The sequence below is a fragment of the Oreochromis niloticus genome, linkage group LG3 (assembly GCF_001858045.2).
Source record: "Oreochromis niloticus isolate F11D_XX linkage group LG3, O_niloticus_UMD_NMBU, whole genome shotgun sequence".
Lineage (NCBI taxonomy): Eukaryota > Metazoa > Chordata > Actinopteri > Cichliformes > Cichlidae > Oreochromis > Oreochromis niloticus.
In genome coordinates, this window is record NC_031967.2 from 82,934,579 (window position 1) to 82,953,998 (window position 19,420).

A 19,420-nucleotide genomic window follows, 5' to 3' on the forward strand; every position below is an offset into this window, starting at 1 on the left:
TATAAATGCATAAAAGATGATAATAGCATCATCCAAACTGCTTCTCAGAATTACTTGCACTCAGACTCTACTTTCAGTTTCACTTCTGCAGAAGCAAGCCCTACACACATGCGGTTTCCTGTCTCATTTTGGCACAGAGTATACTTCCTGTCACAATGCAGTCTGCATAGAAACATTTAAGATTATAAACACCTTCAAAAGCCTTTAGAATTAGAGATTCAACTCAACAGTTTAAAGTGGTTCTTACTGGACCTGTAATAAAGACTAATTAATTGGGTGCCAATATGTTCAACCTATGAATACAATATCAATACTTCAATAAATGTGTCAATGCAAATGCTTGCTATATGATTATGATGCAACAGTAATGACAGTAATAACAAAATAATAAAAATAGAATTAATAAAAATAAAATAATAAATGGAAATAATAAAAATAACAAAAAAATAATGCTTCCTCCTTTACAATTCCTCTCAGAACAGAGAGGCTCAATAGGAGCTTCCACCCTCAGGCCCACCCCCCGACCAACCATAATGAACTGAGACAGGACTCACATATTCCCATTTCACGCCTGATCTTTCTGACTTCATTGCGTCACAAGCCAGTTTAACACCCCACTCACACAATGTACATTCCCAAATTTTGAACTATAAATTTCCAGATTGTTTTATTCTATTTGACTTAATGTATGCAATTCACTCACTTATTGCACGTAATGTCCTCTCTGTATATATCTACTTACTTACTGTATATAATGGTTTTTTGTCTCTCTATTTTGCACAGTCGACGAGAGTTTCAGGTCACATTTCACTGCGTGTTATACTTGTGTAACTATGTACATGACAAATAAAAGGATCTTGAAAATATTTTTATGTTAACACTATTCTAATTGCTTGGAGGTTTTCTCCTTAATGGAGGTCTTCTCTTCTGGCTCTTAAAACTACCTTCCTCTCCTCAATGCCTCATTTTTTTCACTGAGGTTAAAATTGCAATTAAAGTGGTGGGAATCTGTGTGGTCCAACAAGTCATTGCTCATGCTAACCGCCTGGTCCTGCTGGTTTGGGACCTCAATCATCATTTCCCCTATTTGTGCTTCACCTTCCTCAGTTGTTGTTTTAACTTGTAGCTGCTCTTGCTGGTTAGGTGCGGGCCAACATACAGCGTGTGGCGAGGACACCCCCACTGAACCCAGTGAAAACCAGGGATGCAGGGAAGCTGAAAGCACCCCAAAATGGATGTCACCGACAAAAGGCCGGTACCTGCAGCTGCCACAGAGTGTGAAAAGAGAGAGGTAGAAGAAGCACGTAAGGTATCAATGACTGTCTCCAAGTCTGCAGCCACATTTGACCTGACTGTTTTCCTGAGATGACGTGTCTCTCCGGACTGTCCTCCCCCCTCCACCCTCTCCCACACTCTCCTCAAAACCTGAACAAAACCCCAACTGGAACGAGGAGCAGGTGTCTAAAACCTGAACCTCCCTCTTCTCCTCCAATTCTTCCCCCAGCGTTTTACGCTGGCATGGAGAGATTATCTCATAATAATGAGCATTTACTCTGTTATTCTCTCATGTTTCCTTAACAGTGTGCAACCTGGGGCTCCAAAGCCTCTCTAAATCATCAAGATACGAAGCATGCGTCATATATTTAAGACTTGTGTTTTGTAAGATGCTGTGCTCTTCACAAATAAAGCTGGAAGCAGCTCAGACTGTTAGAACCAGCACTGAGGCCTGTTACATTTATACAGTGTTAGAGCAATGGCTGCAACCTACAGCCTTTAAACTAGCGATTAAAATGCTGACAGTAAACTCGTCAGTCCAGATGTTACCACATTACTCTATGGTACTTACAGTTAAAACAACTGAGACAGGCTGATTAAAATAACAGCTGTCAGTTCTCTCATTCCTTATATCAAGACTGGAGATCACACTACTGATTTCAGTTCATTTAATATGTGAGTTCACAGATTCATTCTCAACTGGACATAAATGATGATCAAAGGTTGTATATATGATGAATTCATCAAATCCCAGCCTCTAACACAGTGTGCTGAATCTTAGCTTTGAATGTCCAGTATATTCTAATCAGTGCAATGTAAGCATTCACTGAACCTACAGTATCTACACCTGTGTGGCAAATGTGTGGTAAAGATACAGATAATGAAATTTAATTATTAATACAATATACATTATGAAAAATGAAAGCTGAAATTGATTCAGTTTAGTACTTTTCTCTGTATGCTCTGTGATGCTCTACAAAATTCATTTTATGCTCTACAAAAATGAATTTACAATTGCAGAATTTATTCTACAATTCATTATTAAAGCACAGAAATTTTTATTTCGATGCGCGTGGCTCTTGTGGTCCTCCATAATTTTCTAGGTCAAAGCTTATATGAATGATGGATGTTGAACTAGTGCCTATTGAAAGTGTTAGGTCTGAAGTCACAGACTGAGGTCTGTGACTTCTCAGAGACCTGTCACTATGAACAAAGCAAGACATTCAGAGCTCAATTGGTTTTCTTGCCAGCAAGAGGGTGCGTCGAGATGAGCAGTGCTACCACTCCCCCATCCAAGCAACTCCAAACCTGAGTTCCCTCTTTGCCTTTTTCTTTAATTGACAACAGTGATTACATACACTTCAGTTACCACGTGGCGGTTTTTAAGACAAGCATGTGTAAGCAGAGTGTTTGTGTGTGTGTCACTACCTGACACACCATACATGGCGGTGACCTCTCAATGACAAACATCTACAAAGTCATTTAAAAAGCAGAAGTGAGCGTCTTACTGAGCTATAAGAACAGGAACTTGTAGATGAATGAATGAATGAATGAATGAATGAATCAGGGCTTTATTGGCCACATGCAGGTTACCCTGCAGTGGAATAGAACACCCCCCCCCGACCTTACACACACAACACAGACATCACAAGGGAATACAAGTCGGAGATCAGCAGCATTACAGAAAAACACTGGAAAAGTACACGACAATGGGAAAGTAGAAGAGGAAAAAGAGACCTCTACTCATGCTGGGCTCTTGGGAGGACAGCATGAGAACAGGAAACAAAAAAACTCCTCTGCACAGAGAGCACATAAATGTCCACAGTACAACATTATGGAGCACGTGACAAGCCACAGGGTTGGGTAGGGGGTGAGGAGTAATCCGAGGGAAGCACAGCAGTCATCCTGCCCAGCGCTTCCATTCCAGCGCAGGCCCAGACCCGCCGTGTTCTCCAGGAGGGGACAAGCATCGAAGGCGTTTGGAAGGGGAGGGGGGATGAGTGAGTGCGTATCAGTGTATGTGTGTGTGTGTGTCCATAGTTCAGCTGAGACAGTGACCTTCGCCCTGCCAGGCTAAGTAAACAGTCTACCAGCCAACCCAGGTGGCCTTGCATGGAGTGGGAAGAACAGTCAACACACAGTCGTTATCAGGGAGTTTTTGTTCGGCTCCAGCCTTGAGCCCCCAGCTGGCGCCGAGGAGGTATCCGCATTATGATGTTGATCTCGTTGATTTTTCTTTTAACACTCCGACACTGGCTAGATGGCTATACTTGCAGTGGAAATTAGCAAAGCATCAACTGATGAGACAGGGGAAGCACAGCGGAACACACAGGAGAAGAGACTGCCACACTAAAACAGGTAGTATAAGAAACACACACACTGAGACAGAGACAGACAAAACCAACAGAACAAAGGGACGAGACACACAGAGATGTGACCAGAGAAACACAGCTGAACATTGATTGGTTGACTGTTGTGAAGGTGTGTCTCTTCACCATGGAAATTTTAACCATCCAGTTGGTTAAATAAAGGTTAATTTCTTGAGGCTTCATGTGCACACAAACTGCCCTGCTGGTAAATACATCTCTTTTTTGGTTATACTGCAGTTAATGGTAATGGAGCTCTATCAATGTGAAAAAAGTCATTAGTCTGATTTCAGTGAGTGTTTAAATTCCAACAAGGCATGTCATAGTGTTTTCAAATGATGATTTCAAATTATGCTACTGGGTGGACTTTATTCATCTTAATGAAGAAGTAATAATAATAATAATAATAATAATAATAATAATACACTGTGCTTGGACTTAGTCGGTAATTTGATAATAACCTCTCTGTGTTTGGAGAAAACCCTTTCACAGTTGCTTGGCACACAACAAACCATTGTTAGGTGTTACAATGACAAGAGGTCTTGTGAATATTATAGCAGCAACATGTTTCATTATTTACAGGAATATTATGTGTATTACTTTACTGGGAGAGACCATGACTGACGTCACTCGCCTGTAAAAAGGGAGTCTCGACACGCGCTACATTAAAGACTTCCTGGATTAAATAAAACACACACTGAAGCTGCGGTAAAGTACGTCCCATCACTGTTTTCAGGGACGACCTTTTCAGCAAGACAATGCTAAACAGCAAACTGCATCTGAACAGCACGGCTTAATAACAGAAGAGTTCTGGTGCTGGTTGGTTCTTATGGCTCATGGCCCTTGATCAACAACCATTGATCAACAACCATTGATCAATGGTTGTTGATCAATGGTCATGACAATTTGTATATTAATGATCATAAACTGACCTCACAGCCCATTGTTCATTCAGTGGGCTGGTTTCAGTTATTGTGTAAATGTACTGTTTATAAGATTGGGGAAACCTTCAGTCAGCTGAGACTGAAGAAGTCACTTGGATGAGTGACAAAACGTTTCTCCAACAAAACGCTACGTCCAGATGAACAGAATCAACCTTTTGGGGTTTCCTTAACTGGTTGATTGAGCATGCATCAAGACATCACATACACATCATATATTTAAGGCTTCAGTGAAAAGTTTTGAAAGAATCCCAGCACAGGTTATTGTATGTGCAGAACCAGACACTCCAGATATTTGTCAGAGGTGTGTTTGACATCACATGCGAAGAATTGGCATCTTTATTCATTTGCATATTAGTTTAGTAAAAAACAAAATACTAAAGCAAGACAGTCATCTGTACGCTAATCCATCTGTTATGTTATCCTCTCAGTCCACTTTGAAAAATATTCTGAATCCATAGTTAAATCACAGCTTTTTTTCTAGTAAAAAAGGGTTTGTGTGTGTGTGTGTCAACTAACTCTGCCTACCTCCTTCTACAAGTGGGTGTTCTTGAGTAGTAGGTAACCTGGACCTCTCCTCATCACATTTTGTAATTTGCTTCCAAAACAGCTCAAACCCTCATGAAAGCAAAGATGTGGGAGCGCTGGTGGACCCACTGAGGGTGTCCTTAGTGTGGGGTGTTGGCAGTGAGTTTGGGTCACAGTTTTGAACTTCCATGAAAGAGCGCAGTGGTCAGTGTCTTCTACTCATTCTTGGTACAAAAATGGCACCTGCATCACAATTTGATGACCTTACAACTAATTAAATATGAACCGTGGCTTTGGGAGCAACTTTCTGGTTTGAGTCAGGCATTCTAGAGCAGGGCTCTCAAACTTGCGGCCCAGGGGTCACTTGCAGCCCACATCACCCCTATTTGTGGCCCATATATTGACATGAAGAAATATAATGCAGTTTGGCCCTTGAACGGACTTGTTTGTTGTTGAGTGCAATGTTCTTTAAATTATTTAATATGAGCAGAGAGCAGATTCTTGTTCACAAGATTTTACTCCACACACATTTGGAAAATCGCATAGTTTGACAATGAATATCCCAGTAAAGACACTTCATTTCTTAAGAAATATGCAGAGGGAGTGCTCTTTATCAAAAATAGAAGTTATATCTGTAGCTAAACCGTTGTACACAAGAACTTTAAAAATCTATAGTGTGTGAGGTTGTGTAAGTAAGGGGTGGCCTCCCCTTCTCGCCCACGTGTGACAAACCATCTGTTGGATCATGGATTTGACGCCTTAGCATTGTGAAAGTGGGGACGCATACTCCTGGCTGAGCATAAGATTTCTGCTTACAACTTAGAATCTCAGTTCTAAATGAAATTAAAAATGTTTTTTTGTAAGTATGGCTCATGTATACTTTTGACTTCTAAGGCATTCACACACACACACACACACTCACACACACACACACACACACACACACACACACACACACACACACACACACACACACACAAGAACAGCATAAACACAGAGAAGAAGAAGAGGGGGTAGTTTACTACTCATAAAAAAAACCTAAAAAACCCCTAAAAAACGTGCAATCATTAATCTTAACTGTATCTTTCTGTTCTGACCTTGTTTGTTTACTGAGCCGTACTTTGGGAGTCATACTGTTGTGATACTGGGAGAAAAGGGTAAGGTGTGAGAGACTAAACCATTACACACGATACTTCAAAAATCTAAAGAGTGTGTGAGACTGCTAGCTGTGTTGTCCAGCAATAAACTTATCTACAATGTGTTAGTAAAGAGTGACTTGTACTTCTGGCCCATTAAGCAATGGTTTAACAAATTTCACTGCAAACTATAAAAGGAATCTGGATTTAAATAGAACATAGTAGTGTTGGATTAAGTGCAGGAAACACTAGTATAAGGTGTCTATGAAACAAATCTCCTTCAACATTCATAATGACCAAAGTGAGGACTACAGACATTTCTCTCAGTCAGCTGATTGTGTTTAGGGTAAAAGCAGCTAAATACACTGAGATTACTCCACATTTTAGTAAGTTGACTCTGGATGTCTTTGGGTTTTGTCAACTTGGGGTGAACAAAAGCAGAAAAACGGTAAAAGATTCAGACACTGAAAGTCTTTTTTATTTCATGAATACAATGAAACATTTTACAGTCCACAGAGCAAAGTAGCATACATGATAATAGATACTACAACATAACACGGACAATGAGAAGCAAAACTCATCGTCTTAACAGCTGTTATATTCTTTAAACTTAAAATAAACCTTTGAAATTAGAGTTTAGTGTTTTAAGTCATCTGTTTAAAAAAAAGAAATGAGTCAACACGTGTTTCTCTCAGCAGCCTTACTGAAGTGACACTTTAACAATGCTTCATATCACAGTCTTTATGATGAAAAAACATGTTCTCTCATTAGCAGATGTAGCGGAATACATTTATTGCAATGTATGAGCTACACTTCTTGTAAAAAAAAAAGCAAAAAAAAAAGCTCCTGCCTTGACCTTCCTTCTGCGAGCACGCACGCACGGACTCACACACACACACACACACACACACACACACACACACACACACACACACAGAGAGATCATTAATTCAAAGGATTGCAGCAGCTTTTGGATTTTCACTCTTTGATGGATTTAATATGAACTTAAAATTCATTCCAATTTTTTGCCTTTGTTTTAATTAAGATGTGTCTTTAAATCTACGATACCTTTCCTGTTCAAAAAGTTTACTGACATAGTAAAGAAGTAGCTAGGGCGCTCAGTAAGTATGAGCCGCAGTAGCTTAGGGACACTTTCTCAAATAAAGAGGATTTCATCATCTGCAGTTCATGAAAAAAAAGTGCCACATTAAAAACAAATCAATAGATCCACAAATTATGGATACAGACTCTTTTCAGCTAAAGAGGTAAAGGTATACTTCATGCACTTATCAACATACAGTTTAAAGGCTTGCATTAGAGTGCATTGGTGCACAGTTGGGCATCTCTTATGGTTATACCACTGTGAATTTTGCTATATAAATATGCTCAAGAGTCTATCATATGTTTGACATCCAGCTAAAAATTCGAAAATATATATTTTAAATCAGTAACTTTGCAAATTTAGAGGAAATGTTTTTTGGACAACAAATGAGTCACGTTTTAAAAAAGTTTGAATAACCTGCGCTGACAGACTGACATTTATGAAGCGCCGGCTATAACACACATGCTTACCATGTGAAAGGACCACGGATGTCTTGGAGCAGAGAACCGCGTTGTATTGTTCTTTTCTCTTATGCATAAGCAACGCTTCATGTAGGACCGGGTGCTTCCAAAAACAATAGATGGGGGGGCCGATAAGTCTGGGGGCGATACACCTGCAGGACATCACCTTGCTGTGCAAGTTTAAAACAATGAGGGTGGGGCACGCAGTTGCTGAGCTCCGGTGTAACTGGCCAAAATAGGCCTAAGGCTCCGCTGTTGCTGGCTACTTCAGAAAATAGGCGAGACCCTCCTCGACTGGTACATCTGTGGGGCTTTTACCTTGTCGAGGAATTACAAAAAGAGCCGATACTGGTCACTTTAAACAATAGGTCGGGTCCACGCTCGACTGGTACACCTGTCGGCTTTTACCTTTTCCTAAGGAATCCCAACATTTAAATGATACCCACGGTGGGCTTTTGCGTTCCTGAACAATTTCAAACATTTAACCGGCTGTTGAAAGGACAGATGGGGCTTGCGCGACTGGTTTTAGAAGTATCACTGCAGCATTTATTTCTAAAGGGACTGAATGTTATTTGTGACTACCTATTGTGTTAAAAACTAGCAGCCTCTGTCTCCCTCTTGGATCAACATTCCGAAATCCTGATTTTTAAATAAAATGATCGCATCACTTCGTGAAAGAAACCCTGCTAGATCCGTAAAACTACTTAAATTAAAAACTAGTGGTTTGATTAAACGAAACACTTGTGAACAGGCTGAAATTGCCCGTACAGAAGAAATTCCCATTTGTGCCGTTTTTAAAATAAAATGCTTGCATCACTGCAAGCTGAGACATTGTCAGAATCACAAAATTAGTGTGATTAAAACACTATTACCAACACTTTTGACTAGATGTAAATAAAAAGCATTCCGGCTTTGTTAAGGCGCACTGTGAACCAAAACGGCTTCCACCCCTCCACGCAAAAACAAAGAATTGCTTTTAAGAACACCTATGTCTGCATAACTGAATGTTGAGACGCGCCAAAGCAATAAAAATAGTTTAATTAAAAACCCTATGGTTTGATTAAATGAAAACCCAGTTAAAAACACATGAACTTATATAACCCCTCTGACGCCCTGTGGCCCTTGAACTGACTTGTCTTGTTTGTTGTTGAGTGAAATGCTCTTTAAATGATTTAATATGAGCAGAGAGACAAACATGCTGAGGGATTGGCTGTGTTAGTTCAGTGAGAGTGTCACAAGCTAATGTGCACACTTATGACTGCAGTTTATTATGTTAAATAAAACAAAATGATAGCAGAAGTGCTGCCACGTGTCTGACAGACAGAGAGGACCAATGTGTTTATTGGGTAGTTCAATGAAAGGCTTCAGTTAGTAAAGAGTGAGAAAAAACTTTGCAGTTTTGTCTTGTTATACAATATTTGACAATATTTGTTTAAAAACACAAACAAATAATACATTTTCAGAAATATTTGTGGGTGATTTTTTATTTTTTTGTACTAATCCAACAGTAAAGTGGCCTCCAATGAATTGACAGTGCAAGCAGCTCATTTAAATTTGACACCGCTGTTCCAGAGACAACCGAATGAAGCTCTGTTAGCACCTCATACCATGAAGTAGCTGTTTGTGTGCCGAGTTTGTTGGTTTCAGTAAAGACATCACAAAGAAGCAGTTTGAAAACTCCCAGTGCTGTCTATGTGCAGAACTAACCATTCCACATATTTGTCATTCACGTGTTTGACATAAATGTCAGACGTCAACAACTTTTATTAATTTGCATATTTCTTTGTGAGCAAACAAAACACGAAAGCAAGACTGTCATCAATGATCTTGTGCATCTGTTGTCTGTCAGTCCGTTTTGTTTTTTTTTAATTCTCATATAAGTGATTATAAAAAAAGTAGTAACCCTTGCATACATTTGGTAAAAAGGAAGCACTGGAAAACAATGGTAACAAACAACAATCATGATTAAATATCATTCATTTTTATTCTATATTGATCGCATTTCATTTTGCTTCAGCAAACTCAAGAAAAAAGGGAAAATATATGCACTTAATATGTTTATTGAATATCTTGTACATTCATGTTAACAAAAAACTCTCCACTCTCTCTCTGTCACTCTTGGGGAGGCTAAATGTTATATATAAATCTAAATGTTAAATGTTAAATCTAAATATTATATATAAATCTAAATGTTAAATGTTAAATCTAAATATTATATATAAATCTAAATGTTAAATGTTAAATCTAAATGTTAAATCTAAATATTATATATAAATCTAAATGTTAAATGTTAAATCTAAATATTATATATAAATCTAAATGTTAAATGTTAAATCTAAATATTATATATAAATCTAAATGTTAAATCTAAATGTTAAATGTTAAATCTAAATATTATATATAAATCTAAATGTTAAATCTAAATATTATATATAAATCTAAATGTTAAATGTTAAATCTAAATGTTAAATGTTAAATCTAAATATTATATATAAATCTAAATGTTAAATGTTAAATCTAAATGTTAAATGTTAAATCTAAATGTTACGGGAAACTAAATATTTAGCTAATATGCAAATTTATTGTACGGGTCAACGGAAATACCAAAATAAAAGCTTCAAGAAAACCTCCCGCGCTAAAGTGTGCCGGTCGTGGTCAGGTTGTGTGTCTGCGCTCCTCTCAGGGTCACTTTTGACTGCCATGAGCTGCTTCACCTGTTCCCTACCAGCATGTCCAGCGATTTAGCTGAAAACATTGGAAGAGCCGTTTTGTCGGCCATCCAACGATTCAGCGGTAGTGCACCCTCAACCTCACAAACGCCGCAGCACTTGGTAAGTTCATTGTATAGCATTTTGGACGGGTTGATAGCAGTGTTAGCAAAACTAGCAAACCTAAATTACTTAGCTAGTCCTCAATTATTTCATTTGATAGGCAGCAGACAGAGATCGAACATCATACAACTCTATTTATTTATTTATTTGGTAGGTAACAGTCGTTCTTGATGTAAATGTTTCCTCAGGAATCCAGCAATGCACCTGGACCAAGTAGACCTGCCGTCTCCACTGGGATACCGTACCGCTCGGTAGGCCTTCTTACACATATCATTTAGCTGACTGGTTTTGATATACAGTCAGGTTCATAAATATTTTGATACAGACACATTTTCTAATGTTGCTTCTGTACATTACCAGAATGAATTAAAAATGAAACGACTCCAATGCAGTTGAAGTGCAGACTTTAAGTTTTAATTCAATGGGCTGGACGAAATGATTGCATAAAAATGTGAGGGGGAAAAAGTAATTTGTAAACACAATCCTATCATTTCAGAGGCTCTAAAGTAATTAGACAAATTAAATGACTGAAAATAAAATGATAATTTCTATTACTTTATTCAAAACCCTTTGTTGGCAATGACAGCCTGAAGTCTTGAAGTCATGGACACCACCAGATGCTGGCATTCCTTCTTACTAAGGCTCTGCCAGGCCTTTACTGCACTGGCTTTCAGTTGCTGTTTGTTTGTGGGCCTTTCTGTCCTAAATTTAGTCTTCAACAAGTGAAATGTATGCTCAATTGGGTTAAAATCCAGTGACTGACTTGGCCATTCAAGAATATTCTATTTCTTTACTTTAATAAAGTCATGCGGTGCTTTGACTGTATGTTTTGGGTCATCTTCCATCTTTATTATTAAATGCTACCCAATCATTGTGCCTACTTTTAGCTGGACTTAAGCAGACAAGTATGTCTCTGAACACATTCAGCTGCTTCAGTCCTGTGTCACATATTCAGTAAACACTACCAGTGCCACTGGCAGCCATGCATGCCCAAACCATCACACTGCCTCTGCCATGTTTTACAGATGATGTGGTATGCTTTGGATCATGAGTCGTTCCATACCTTCTCCATACTTTTTTCTTGCCATCAGTCTGGTAGAGGTTGATCTTGGTTTTATCTGTCCAAAGAATGTTTTTCCAAAATTTTTGCTGGCTTTTACTTGATGTTTTTTGTTTTGTTTTGTAAAAACACTAGAATGTTAAGTCCATTGTAGCCTTTCTATTCTTGAGGCTTATGAGTGGCTTGCACCTTGCAGTGAACCCTCTGTATTAGGACTGTTCGATATGACGATATAAAAACATCTATCATTTCATATTGTACGCTATCATTTCAAAACTTGTTAGGGTCCAAATACACATTGACCTAACTGCAGGCCTTTTCTACTCTAATTGAGTGCTCAAAGCACTTTATACAACACATCTCATTTACCCATTCACAGGCACAGATTAATACAAGCACTTTTTCTGTCCAACATTCGCACACAGTCATACTCAGATAAACCCATTGGGAGCTGTAAATTAGAGCACCTGGGGACTGAATCACCAACTTGACCAGCAGTCACCAAATGCTAATCTACAAGATACAAAAGGTTCAGTTTTCTGTGTAATGGGTAGACAATAGTAAGATGGTCTGAGTCTACAGTTTTTTTTGTTTTTTAATGAACAGATAACAGAAACCTTACGGATGTATTGTAATGCATAGATGTCTATCTGTATCTGTGTTTGAATTCATTTCAGGTTCCTCTTCCATCAGTTCCTTAAGCTCATGCTACGCGCTCACATTTTGTGAGAAAAAACAAGACCTGCAAACACTATGCAAAAGATGTTGTGTGCTTGCCCTTGTCTTCAGCATCAACGTTTCTCATACCGAGAGGAGATTCAAGAGCAAAACTAGCACAAGATGGCCTTATTGGGAAGATCTCCTTTACATCTGACTGGTCTGAAGCACAACTTAGAGAAGAAATGGCAGCAATCTTCAAAAGAACATTTGCACTGTCAACTGGCCAGACATTCCCTTTTGAGTATTTGAGTACAATTAGAGGATGTAAACGACTAATGAAACCAAATGTTTCTAGCAGTTTTCTTTGGGGTGGCCAAGAAGTTGGCTCGATTTGTTCCTCCACCTGCCTCTATATAATGGCAGGGATACAAAAACCTGCACAGGTAAACATTTTATATTGCAGTGCAGAAATATTTATTGTCTAAAAAGTTAGTCTGTTCCCTTAACATAATTTTATTAATTGTATTAATTAATATTGCACTTTTAGCAGGTGTAAACAGTTTTTAGTGCAGCCATGTGCCTCTGTGTTACCAGTGATTTGGTGCAACTGTATTTGATTTTATGTAGAACATGCTTTCTTTTCCCTCAGGAGGAACCAGAAGAGCTGTCTGATAGTGACTTTGAAAGTCCAGTCTGCCGGAGAAGACGAGGTATGTGACGTGAATGAAAACCTAGTGAGGTTCTAAGCTCAATGACCAGTTAGATTTTGTTACTGCAGTGAGTAATAATTCCTGGGAGGTTTGTTTGATGAGAGCATCATTAATTTGTCAGATTTTAATGTTTACGGATTATCACAGGTGATTACAGCCAAGGAGGAATATGTGGCCAACTTTCACTTGAACTAATATAAGGATATACAAAGGCTCTGTTAAGATTATGAAGCAAGTCATGCTGACCTTCTTTCCTTTGTTCAGTGCATCATGCGTTGCCTACAACACCAGGTGAAAGTGAGGCCAAACATCAGGAAACAGAGGGCTGCATTCAGGAGAGTGAAAATGAGGGACAGGCAGAGGGACAGCAGATGTTTCCATATAATGTGGCAGAATTTGTGTAAGCTGTTGTCTAGGGGTTAAAGACATCCTTCATTCTAGATGTTGTTTAGGATATTGTTTTGATGCAGGTTTCCAATTTGCATTTTTGGGTTTTTTTTTTTTTTTTTTTGCTGAATGACTGCAACTTTAGGATTTACATTTAATTTTTTTTTTTTTAATGATGTAGTGTGAGAAATTTTTCAAGGCTGACATTTTTTATGATTTCTAATATCTCTTGTCTACTTAGCCCTATTTTTCTGGAGGAAGATGAAGCTCTTGAAGAGGCAATTCAGCGTAGCCTCCTAGAAGAGTCTGATAGACAGAGTGAAGTTCATATTTCAAGGTAAGATTTTAAAGTAACCTTTGATAATTGAATATCTTATTTGCATCTTTACTTGCATCATTTTTTTGAAGTTACACAATTACAAAGGTAATTGCTCATTTCTGACTAATTTAATATGGACTATCACAACATAATTATCTGTAACTCTGTGCACTTGAGTCAAATGTGCAGCAAATTTCCATTTTTCCCCAAGATCTGTTTGTCATTGTCCCTTTTTTATATAGGTCTTTTAAGAAGCTCAGCAAAGAAGAAATTGAAGGTCTTCTTAGAGCTCATAGTGAGAAAGTCATTACACCAGGAACAAGACAACTCCATATCAGTCGAGCCAATGTGTGGTCGACTGCTTTGCGTCAGTTCAAGAGACCCAAGTTTGCAGAAAGCTGTGAGATGCTTTATGTCACATTTGCAAGCGATGAACATGATACAGAGGAAGATGCTGCTGACCTTGGGGGGCCAATGCGTTAGTTTTTCCGTTTACTGGTGAAGGCCATCTTTCAGGACAGTGGTGCTTTTGAAGATAATATGATTTCATAGACAAACTAACTAACTTACTTACTCAAGGCCTAAAGGCTTGTTGACGACACTCGTTTTTATAATGTTACAAACGCAACAACCACCTGATCTGAACATTGTTTGACAGAACATTAACAAGTTAATAAATGACTACAGATAATAAATCTGTTATGTTATCTTCTGTGTGTCTGAAACAGTACAAAAAAAGAGAAATACATTTTTGTCTGTCAATCTCAAGATATCAGTTGGCGTCTGCACAGAATATACTTTTTTTTGTGTGTTATTTTTCAGCTACACCAAATGGATGCACACTGAAATTTAACATCCTACACTTGCAAAATGGAGTATATCGAACCATTGGCAGGATGTTGTCCACGATAATAGTGCAAGGTGGAGAAGCACCAGCCTTTCTCTCTCCACATGTAGTAGACTACGTTGTGTCAGGAGACATTCTTCAAGTACACCTAACACCGGATGATATAGGTGACCCTGAGTTAAGAGAGAATCTGAAAAAGGTGAATTGCAATATTATAACAAGAATATTGTAATATTTCCTATATTCACAAGTCTTCTGGTCTTCTTTTATAATATATAATAAATACACTTTTGGTTATTAGAGGCAATTCCATGTATTATATTTTCAATTTGTTTGTCCAATTAAAATGAACCATCTGCAGTATTTGTGTACACTGGTAAAAAAACAAACATTTAAAGTGTTTTTCTTAAATATTTAGGTTGTAAATGCAACAACTCAACATGATTTGGAGAAAGCAGTCAGCTGCTGCGACTCATGGCGATATCAAGTTGAAGGTCTTCCACTCACAGTCACCATGGCCAATAAAGATCTGTTTGTGAAAAATGCAGCTCTATACCTTGTAGTCCTGCAACGGCAAAGCTGTTTCGATCAACTAACTGATGGCTTGTCCTACTATGGAGTGAGATTTATATTTTTTCTGTATCAATTGGTCATTATTTTATAATAAACATTTAGAGTGAGCTACTTTTTGTATTTAAAACTGGAATTTAACCATTATTTAAACTTTTCTGTCTAGATTTTATCACTCCTGAGAGAGAACCCCAGTTTGCGTGTTCTGCTTGACCTATCGGGGGAGGACAAAGATCTGGCAGCCAGTTTAATTGCTGGGGTTCTCAGGCCAAGCTATTCTGTCCTTGGGAGCAACAGAAGAGTTAGAGAGGAGCTGATGGTGGTCAAATTTCGGGAATTTCTCCAGTGTGTCGAAAGTAAGCAGGATTTCACATATAATGTAGTCTGGCCATGAAACAATTCAGGACGCTAAAGTAAAACTTTGTCTTTTTATGTCACATGCACACACAAAACAGGAATAAAGATGTATGAAAGCTTACAACTGACAAGCAAAGCAAAGACAGAACCTCTGTATTTTTATAAATACATTAGTCATCATTTAGTTGTTAGCTCAAGCTTTAACTATTTTAGTGTCCCCAGGTTAACGGGGGGTTTTTCTTTGTTTTTAGATAAAGAGCTGAGAGACGCACTTGGAGAAAGGACTCTTACCAAGGATGAAGAGGCATTTGTGAAGGCTTTGAGGCCTGGTCACATCTTGGCTTTTGCCACCGGGAGCAGCAAGGTTCCAGCCATAGGTTTTCAACCAGCTCCTAAAATAACATTCATTCACGATGAAAGCAAACATCTCCCGATTGCACACACACATGTGCAAATGAGCTTCAGCTTTTTGTGAATGAAACAACAATGGCTGATGATGATGCTTTTCATTACTGCTTCTTAGTAGCACTCATGAATGGAGCTTTATTCAGCACCATCTAAACATGTTCCAAAAAAGTGAAATTAAAGTGGTGGGTTTGTTAACTCCAATCCTGTTCATTAATTATAGTTCCAAGTAACTTTGCTTCATACAAGATAGTTGAAATAATTTCTGACTCCGTTTAATGTTGAAATGTAATAATTTTCAAAGTTTCAATAGACTTATAAAAATGCTAACTCTGTATTTTCAACAACAAATCAATAAAGTCACTGGTGTAATACAATTAATAATTTTATTAAGCTTTTTCTTTTTTTAAACAAGGACCTTTCAAAACAGTTTATGCACAGAGTATACTAAACATGCTTTGTAGAACAAGCCAGGATTACTTAGACATCTAACAGCAACATTTATTAAGACTATTGCAACTTTAAAATGATTAGCACAATACTGTAGATAATCTTGTGAATTGATTTAAAGACTGACTGTTCCATGTTGATAATTTTCACTGTTATACTGTATTACACTGTTACAGTGTGAATTTGATGGCTTTACTGCAATATGAATAACTGTTTTTACCCATAAACCAAATGTAGTTGTAGCCTTCTGAATAGCCTATGAGTCACTATCAGTCATTAACTTTGAGTCCTTATGTGGCAGGAGGTATCACTGCTAGAGGGGAGGGGGCTTCTGCAGTAGTACAAAAAACACATTTGCTGTACAGCATTTAAGAATACTAAGTGTCATCACTCTTTGGAACATCACTGGTATCCTGTGGTTGAGGTCACACATTTACAAGTTTGTTAAAAATATACTGCTGTGTTCGTTGAAACAATGTTTTACCATTATTGTTGTCTTCTTCAAAAGGGTGAATGCTTGTATATAGCTCTTGCAAATCGCTGTCATTTAATGGGACAAACCTACTTTGAGAGTTTGACAAGGAGGGTATGGAGACCTCTGCTGTAGAAAGTTCTGGGTTGTGATGATGAAACACGTGAGTTCCGCAGGCAAAAAGCTGGATGGGAGTTCTGTTACCTTCAGTGGAAATAGAGTGATTGTTATATCCAGCTTTGAATTCCTTCAAAGTGCGGTTGATTTGTGGTAGAAACACATAATGAAGGCAAAATAGGTCTGTTGCATTTTCTAAGTCTAGGATACCAAGTGATTCCAATTCATAAAATATAGGTGCATAAAAGCGGCTACAGTTATTGTTTAAGTCTCGGTTGAAACGCTCAATCCTCTGGTTGTGCACAGAACTTCCCATTAAGACAGAGCTTTCACCCCTGCTTGCTCGCATCTCCTCCCAAATCTGAGCGTTCTCTCCTCCATGATCAGTCCTGATATGCAGGGGTTTGCCAAATTGTCCAACAGCTGCAGTAAAGAGAGCTTTCACAGTCTCAGCTCGATTATTGCTGGAGCACTGAAGAAACATCAACATCCTGCTGTATCCATCTATTGCACCATGAACAACAAACTTCCAACGAATCAGCTTGTGATTTCCATCTATGTGCCATATGAAATTTGGATGAGGCACAGAATATACTCGCCGAGCAACTGCAGTTCTTCTCCTGGATAGAACACCAGGCGAGTCCACCCTCCGCAGTGACTCTCTTACGCGCCATCTTTGAACCACTATGTTTTTGGAACGCAGATGACCCATCAGCATCACTTCTCCAACATTTGGATGTTCAGTTTTTATCTGGGACACTATCTGATCTAACTCATGGTCACTGATTACATTGAATTTTGACACTGAGATATTATAGTCTTGCAGTAACTTATACAGAGTGGGCATGGAGATGGAAAGGATAGATGCAGCTTCAGTAAAAGATGTTTTCAGGGAAAGAACATTTTCCAATTCCTCTTTGGAAATCTGAAGCCTTCCTTGGTAACCATCCTAGAACACGGCACAGATAATCTCAATTAGCACAATTCTATAACAAAAGATGGGTAATTTGAGGCAATTATACTGTGACAGATTAGCTAGAGAGTAATATTTTATCAATATTTTTAAAATATTAAAGTGAGCAATCAAAAGACACTTCACAGCAAAAACAGTAATAAAATATGACGTAAAACTTGTGAATGTTGTTGGTGGTGATGTGACACTGCTAATGATGGACCCCTAAGAAGATGAAATGTATGTAGAATCAGAATCATTACTTTGACAGGATTTAATTTAAGGTGACATATTACACTAAAGAAAAAACAAAAACCAGTCAGCTAAATGATATGTGTAAGAAGGCCTACCGAGCGGTATGATATCCCAGTGGAGACGGCAGGTCTACTTGGTCCAGGTGCATTGCTGGATTCCTAAGGAAACATTTACATCAAGAACGACTGTTACCTACCAAAGAAAGAAATAAATAAATAAATAGAGTTGTATGATGTTCGATCTCTGTCTGCTGCCTACCAAATGAAATAATTGAGGACTAGCTAAGTAATTTAGGTTTGCTAGTTTTGCTAACACTGCTATCAACCCGTCCAAAATGCTATACAATGAACTTACCAAGTGCTGCGGTGTTTGTGAGGTTGAGGGTGCACTACCGCTGAATCGTTGGATGGCCGACAAAACGGCTCTTCCAATGTTTTCAGCTAAATCGCTGGACATGCTGGTAGGGAACAGGTGAAACAGCTCATGGCAGTCAAAAGTGACCCTGAGAGGAGCGCAGACACACAACCTGACCACGACTGGCACACTTTAGCGTGGGAGGTTTTCTTGAAGCTTTTATTTTGGTATTTCCGTTGACCCGTACAATAAATTTGCATATTAGCTAAATATTTAGTTTCCCGTAACATTTAGATTTAACATTTAACATTTAGATTTAACATTTAACATTTAGATTTATATATAATATTTAGATTTAACATTTAACATTTAGATTTATATATAATATTTAGATTTAACATTTAACATTTAGATTTAACATTTAGATTTATATATAATATTTAGATTTAACATTTAACATTTAGATTTAACATTTAACATTTAGATTTATATATAATATTTAGATTTAACATTTAACATTTAGATTTATATATAATATTTAGATTTAACATTTAACATTTAGATTTAACATTTAACATTTAGATTTATATATAATATTTAGATTTAACATTTAGATTTATATATAACATTTAGATTTAACATTTAACATTTAGATTTATATATAACATTTAGATTTAACATTTAACATTTAGATTTAACATTTAACATTTAGATTTATATATAATATTTAGATTTAACATTTAGATTTATATATAATATTTAGATTTAACATTTAACATTTAGATTTATATATAACATTTAGATTTAACATTTAACATTTAGATTTATATATAACATTTAGATTTAACATTTAACATTTAGATTT

At 37.5% G+C, this 19,420-nt stretch overlaps 2 protein-coding genes across 4 annotated transcripts; one reads left to right on the top strand and one right to left on the bottom strand.

The window, feature by feature from the left end:
• Positions 1-10,284: 10,284 nt before the first annotated feature.
• LOC106096915 (G2/M phase-specific E3 ubiquitin-protein ligase) lies at positions 10,285-16,152 on the top strand. 3 transcript variants are annotated; one of them, XM_019357282.2, is made up of 7 exons: positions 10,285-10,640; positions 10,829-10,891; positions 12,378-12,803; positions 13,010-13,070; positions 13,335-13,470; positions 13,699-13,794; positions 14,019-14,274. In XM_019357282.2, exons 3-7 carry the CDS (start codon positions 12,603-12,605, stop codon positions 14,257-14,259), a joined length of 735 nt encoding a protein of 244 aa, XP_019212827.1. In that variant the 5' UTR covers positions 10,285-10,640; positions 10,829-10,891; positions 12,378-12,602; the 3' UTR covers positions 14,260-14,274. The 3 variants fall into 3 exon arrangements, 2 of the variants coding, with proteins under 2 accessions (XP_019212827.1, XP_025761241.1); XM_025905456.1 differs by lacking the exons at positions 10,285-10,640; positions 10,829-10,891; positions 12,378-12,803; positions 13,010-13,070 and adding exons at positions 14,599-14,822; positions 15,042-15,242; positions 15,360-15,549; positions 15,802-16,152 and having other exon boundaries at positions 13,367-13,470; positions 14,019-14,311; XR_002061593.2 differs by lacking the exon at positions 13,335-13,470 and having other exon boundaries at positions 10,287-10,640; positions 14,019-14,267.
• Positions 16,153-16,807: 655 nt separating this feature from the next.
• Positions 16,808-18,921, bottom strand: LOC112846032 (uncharacterized). The gene is made up of 4 exons (XM_025905256.1): positions 18,556-18,921; positions 18,297-18,359; positions 17,328-17,943; positions 16,808-16,818 (listed from the first exon to the last, which is right to left on the bottom strand). Exons 1-4 carry the CDS (start codon positions 18,655-18,657, stop codon positions 16,808-16,810), a joined length of 792 nt encoding a protein of 263 aa, XP_025761041.1. The 5' UTR covers positions 18,658-18,921.
• Between the last annotated feature and the right edge of the window lie 499 nt (positions 18,922-19,420).

Excerpts from the sequence above, each read along its gene's own strand:
- LOC106096915 (XM_025905456.1), top strand. The coding sequence starts at position 14,673 with ATGTTGTCCACGATAATAGTGCAAGGTGGAGAAGCACCAGCCTTTCTC. Across the intron at positions 15,243-15,359 it reads ATGGCTTGTCCTACTATGGA|ATTTTATCACTCCTGAGAGA; the intron begins GTGAGATTTATA and ends TTTTCTGTCTAG. Across the intron at positions 15,550-15,801 it reads ATTTCTCCAGTGTGTCGAAA|ATAAAGAGCTGAGAGACGCA; the intron begins GTAAGCAGGATT and ends CTTTGTTTTTAG.
- LOC112846032 (XM_025905256.1), bottom strand. The coding sequence starts at position 18,657 with ATGTCCAGCGATTTAGCTGAAAACATTGGAAGAGCCGTTTTGTCGGCC. Across the intron at positions 18,360-18,555 it reads CACAAACACCGCAGCACTTG|GAATCCAGCAATGCACCTGG; the intron begins GTAAGTTCATTG and ends ATGTTTCCTTAG. Across the intron at positions 17,944-18,296 it reads CTGGGATATCATACCGCTCG|GATGGTTACCAAGGAAGGCT; the intron begins GTAGGCCTTCTT and ends GCCGTGTTCTAG.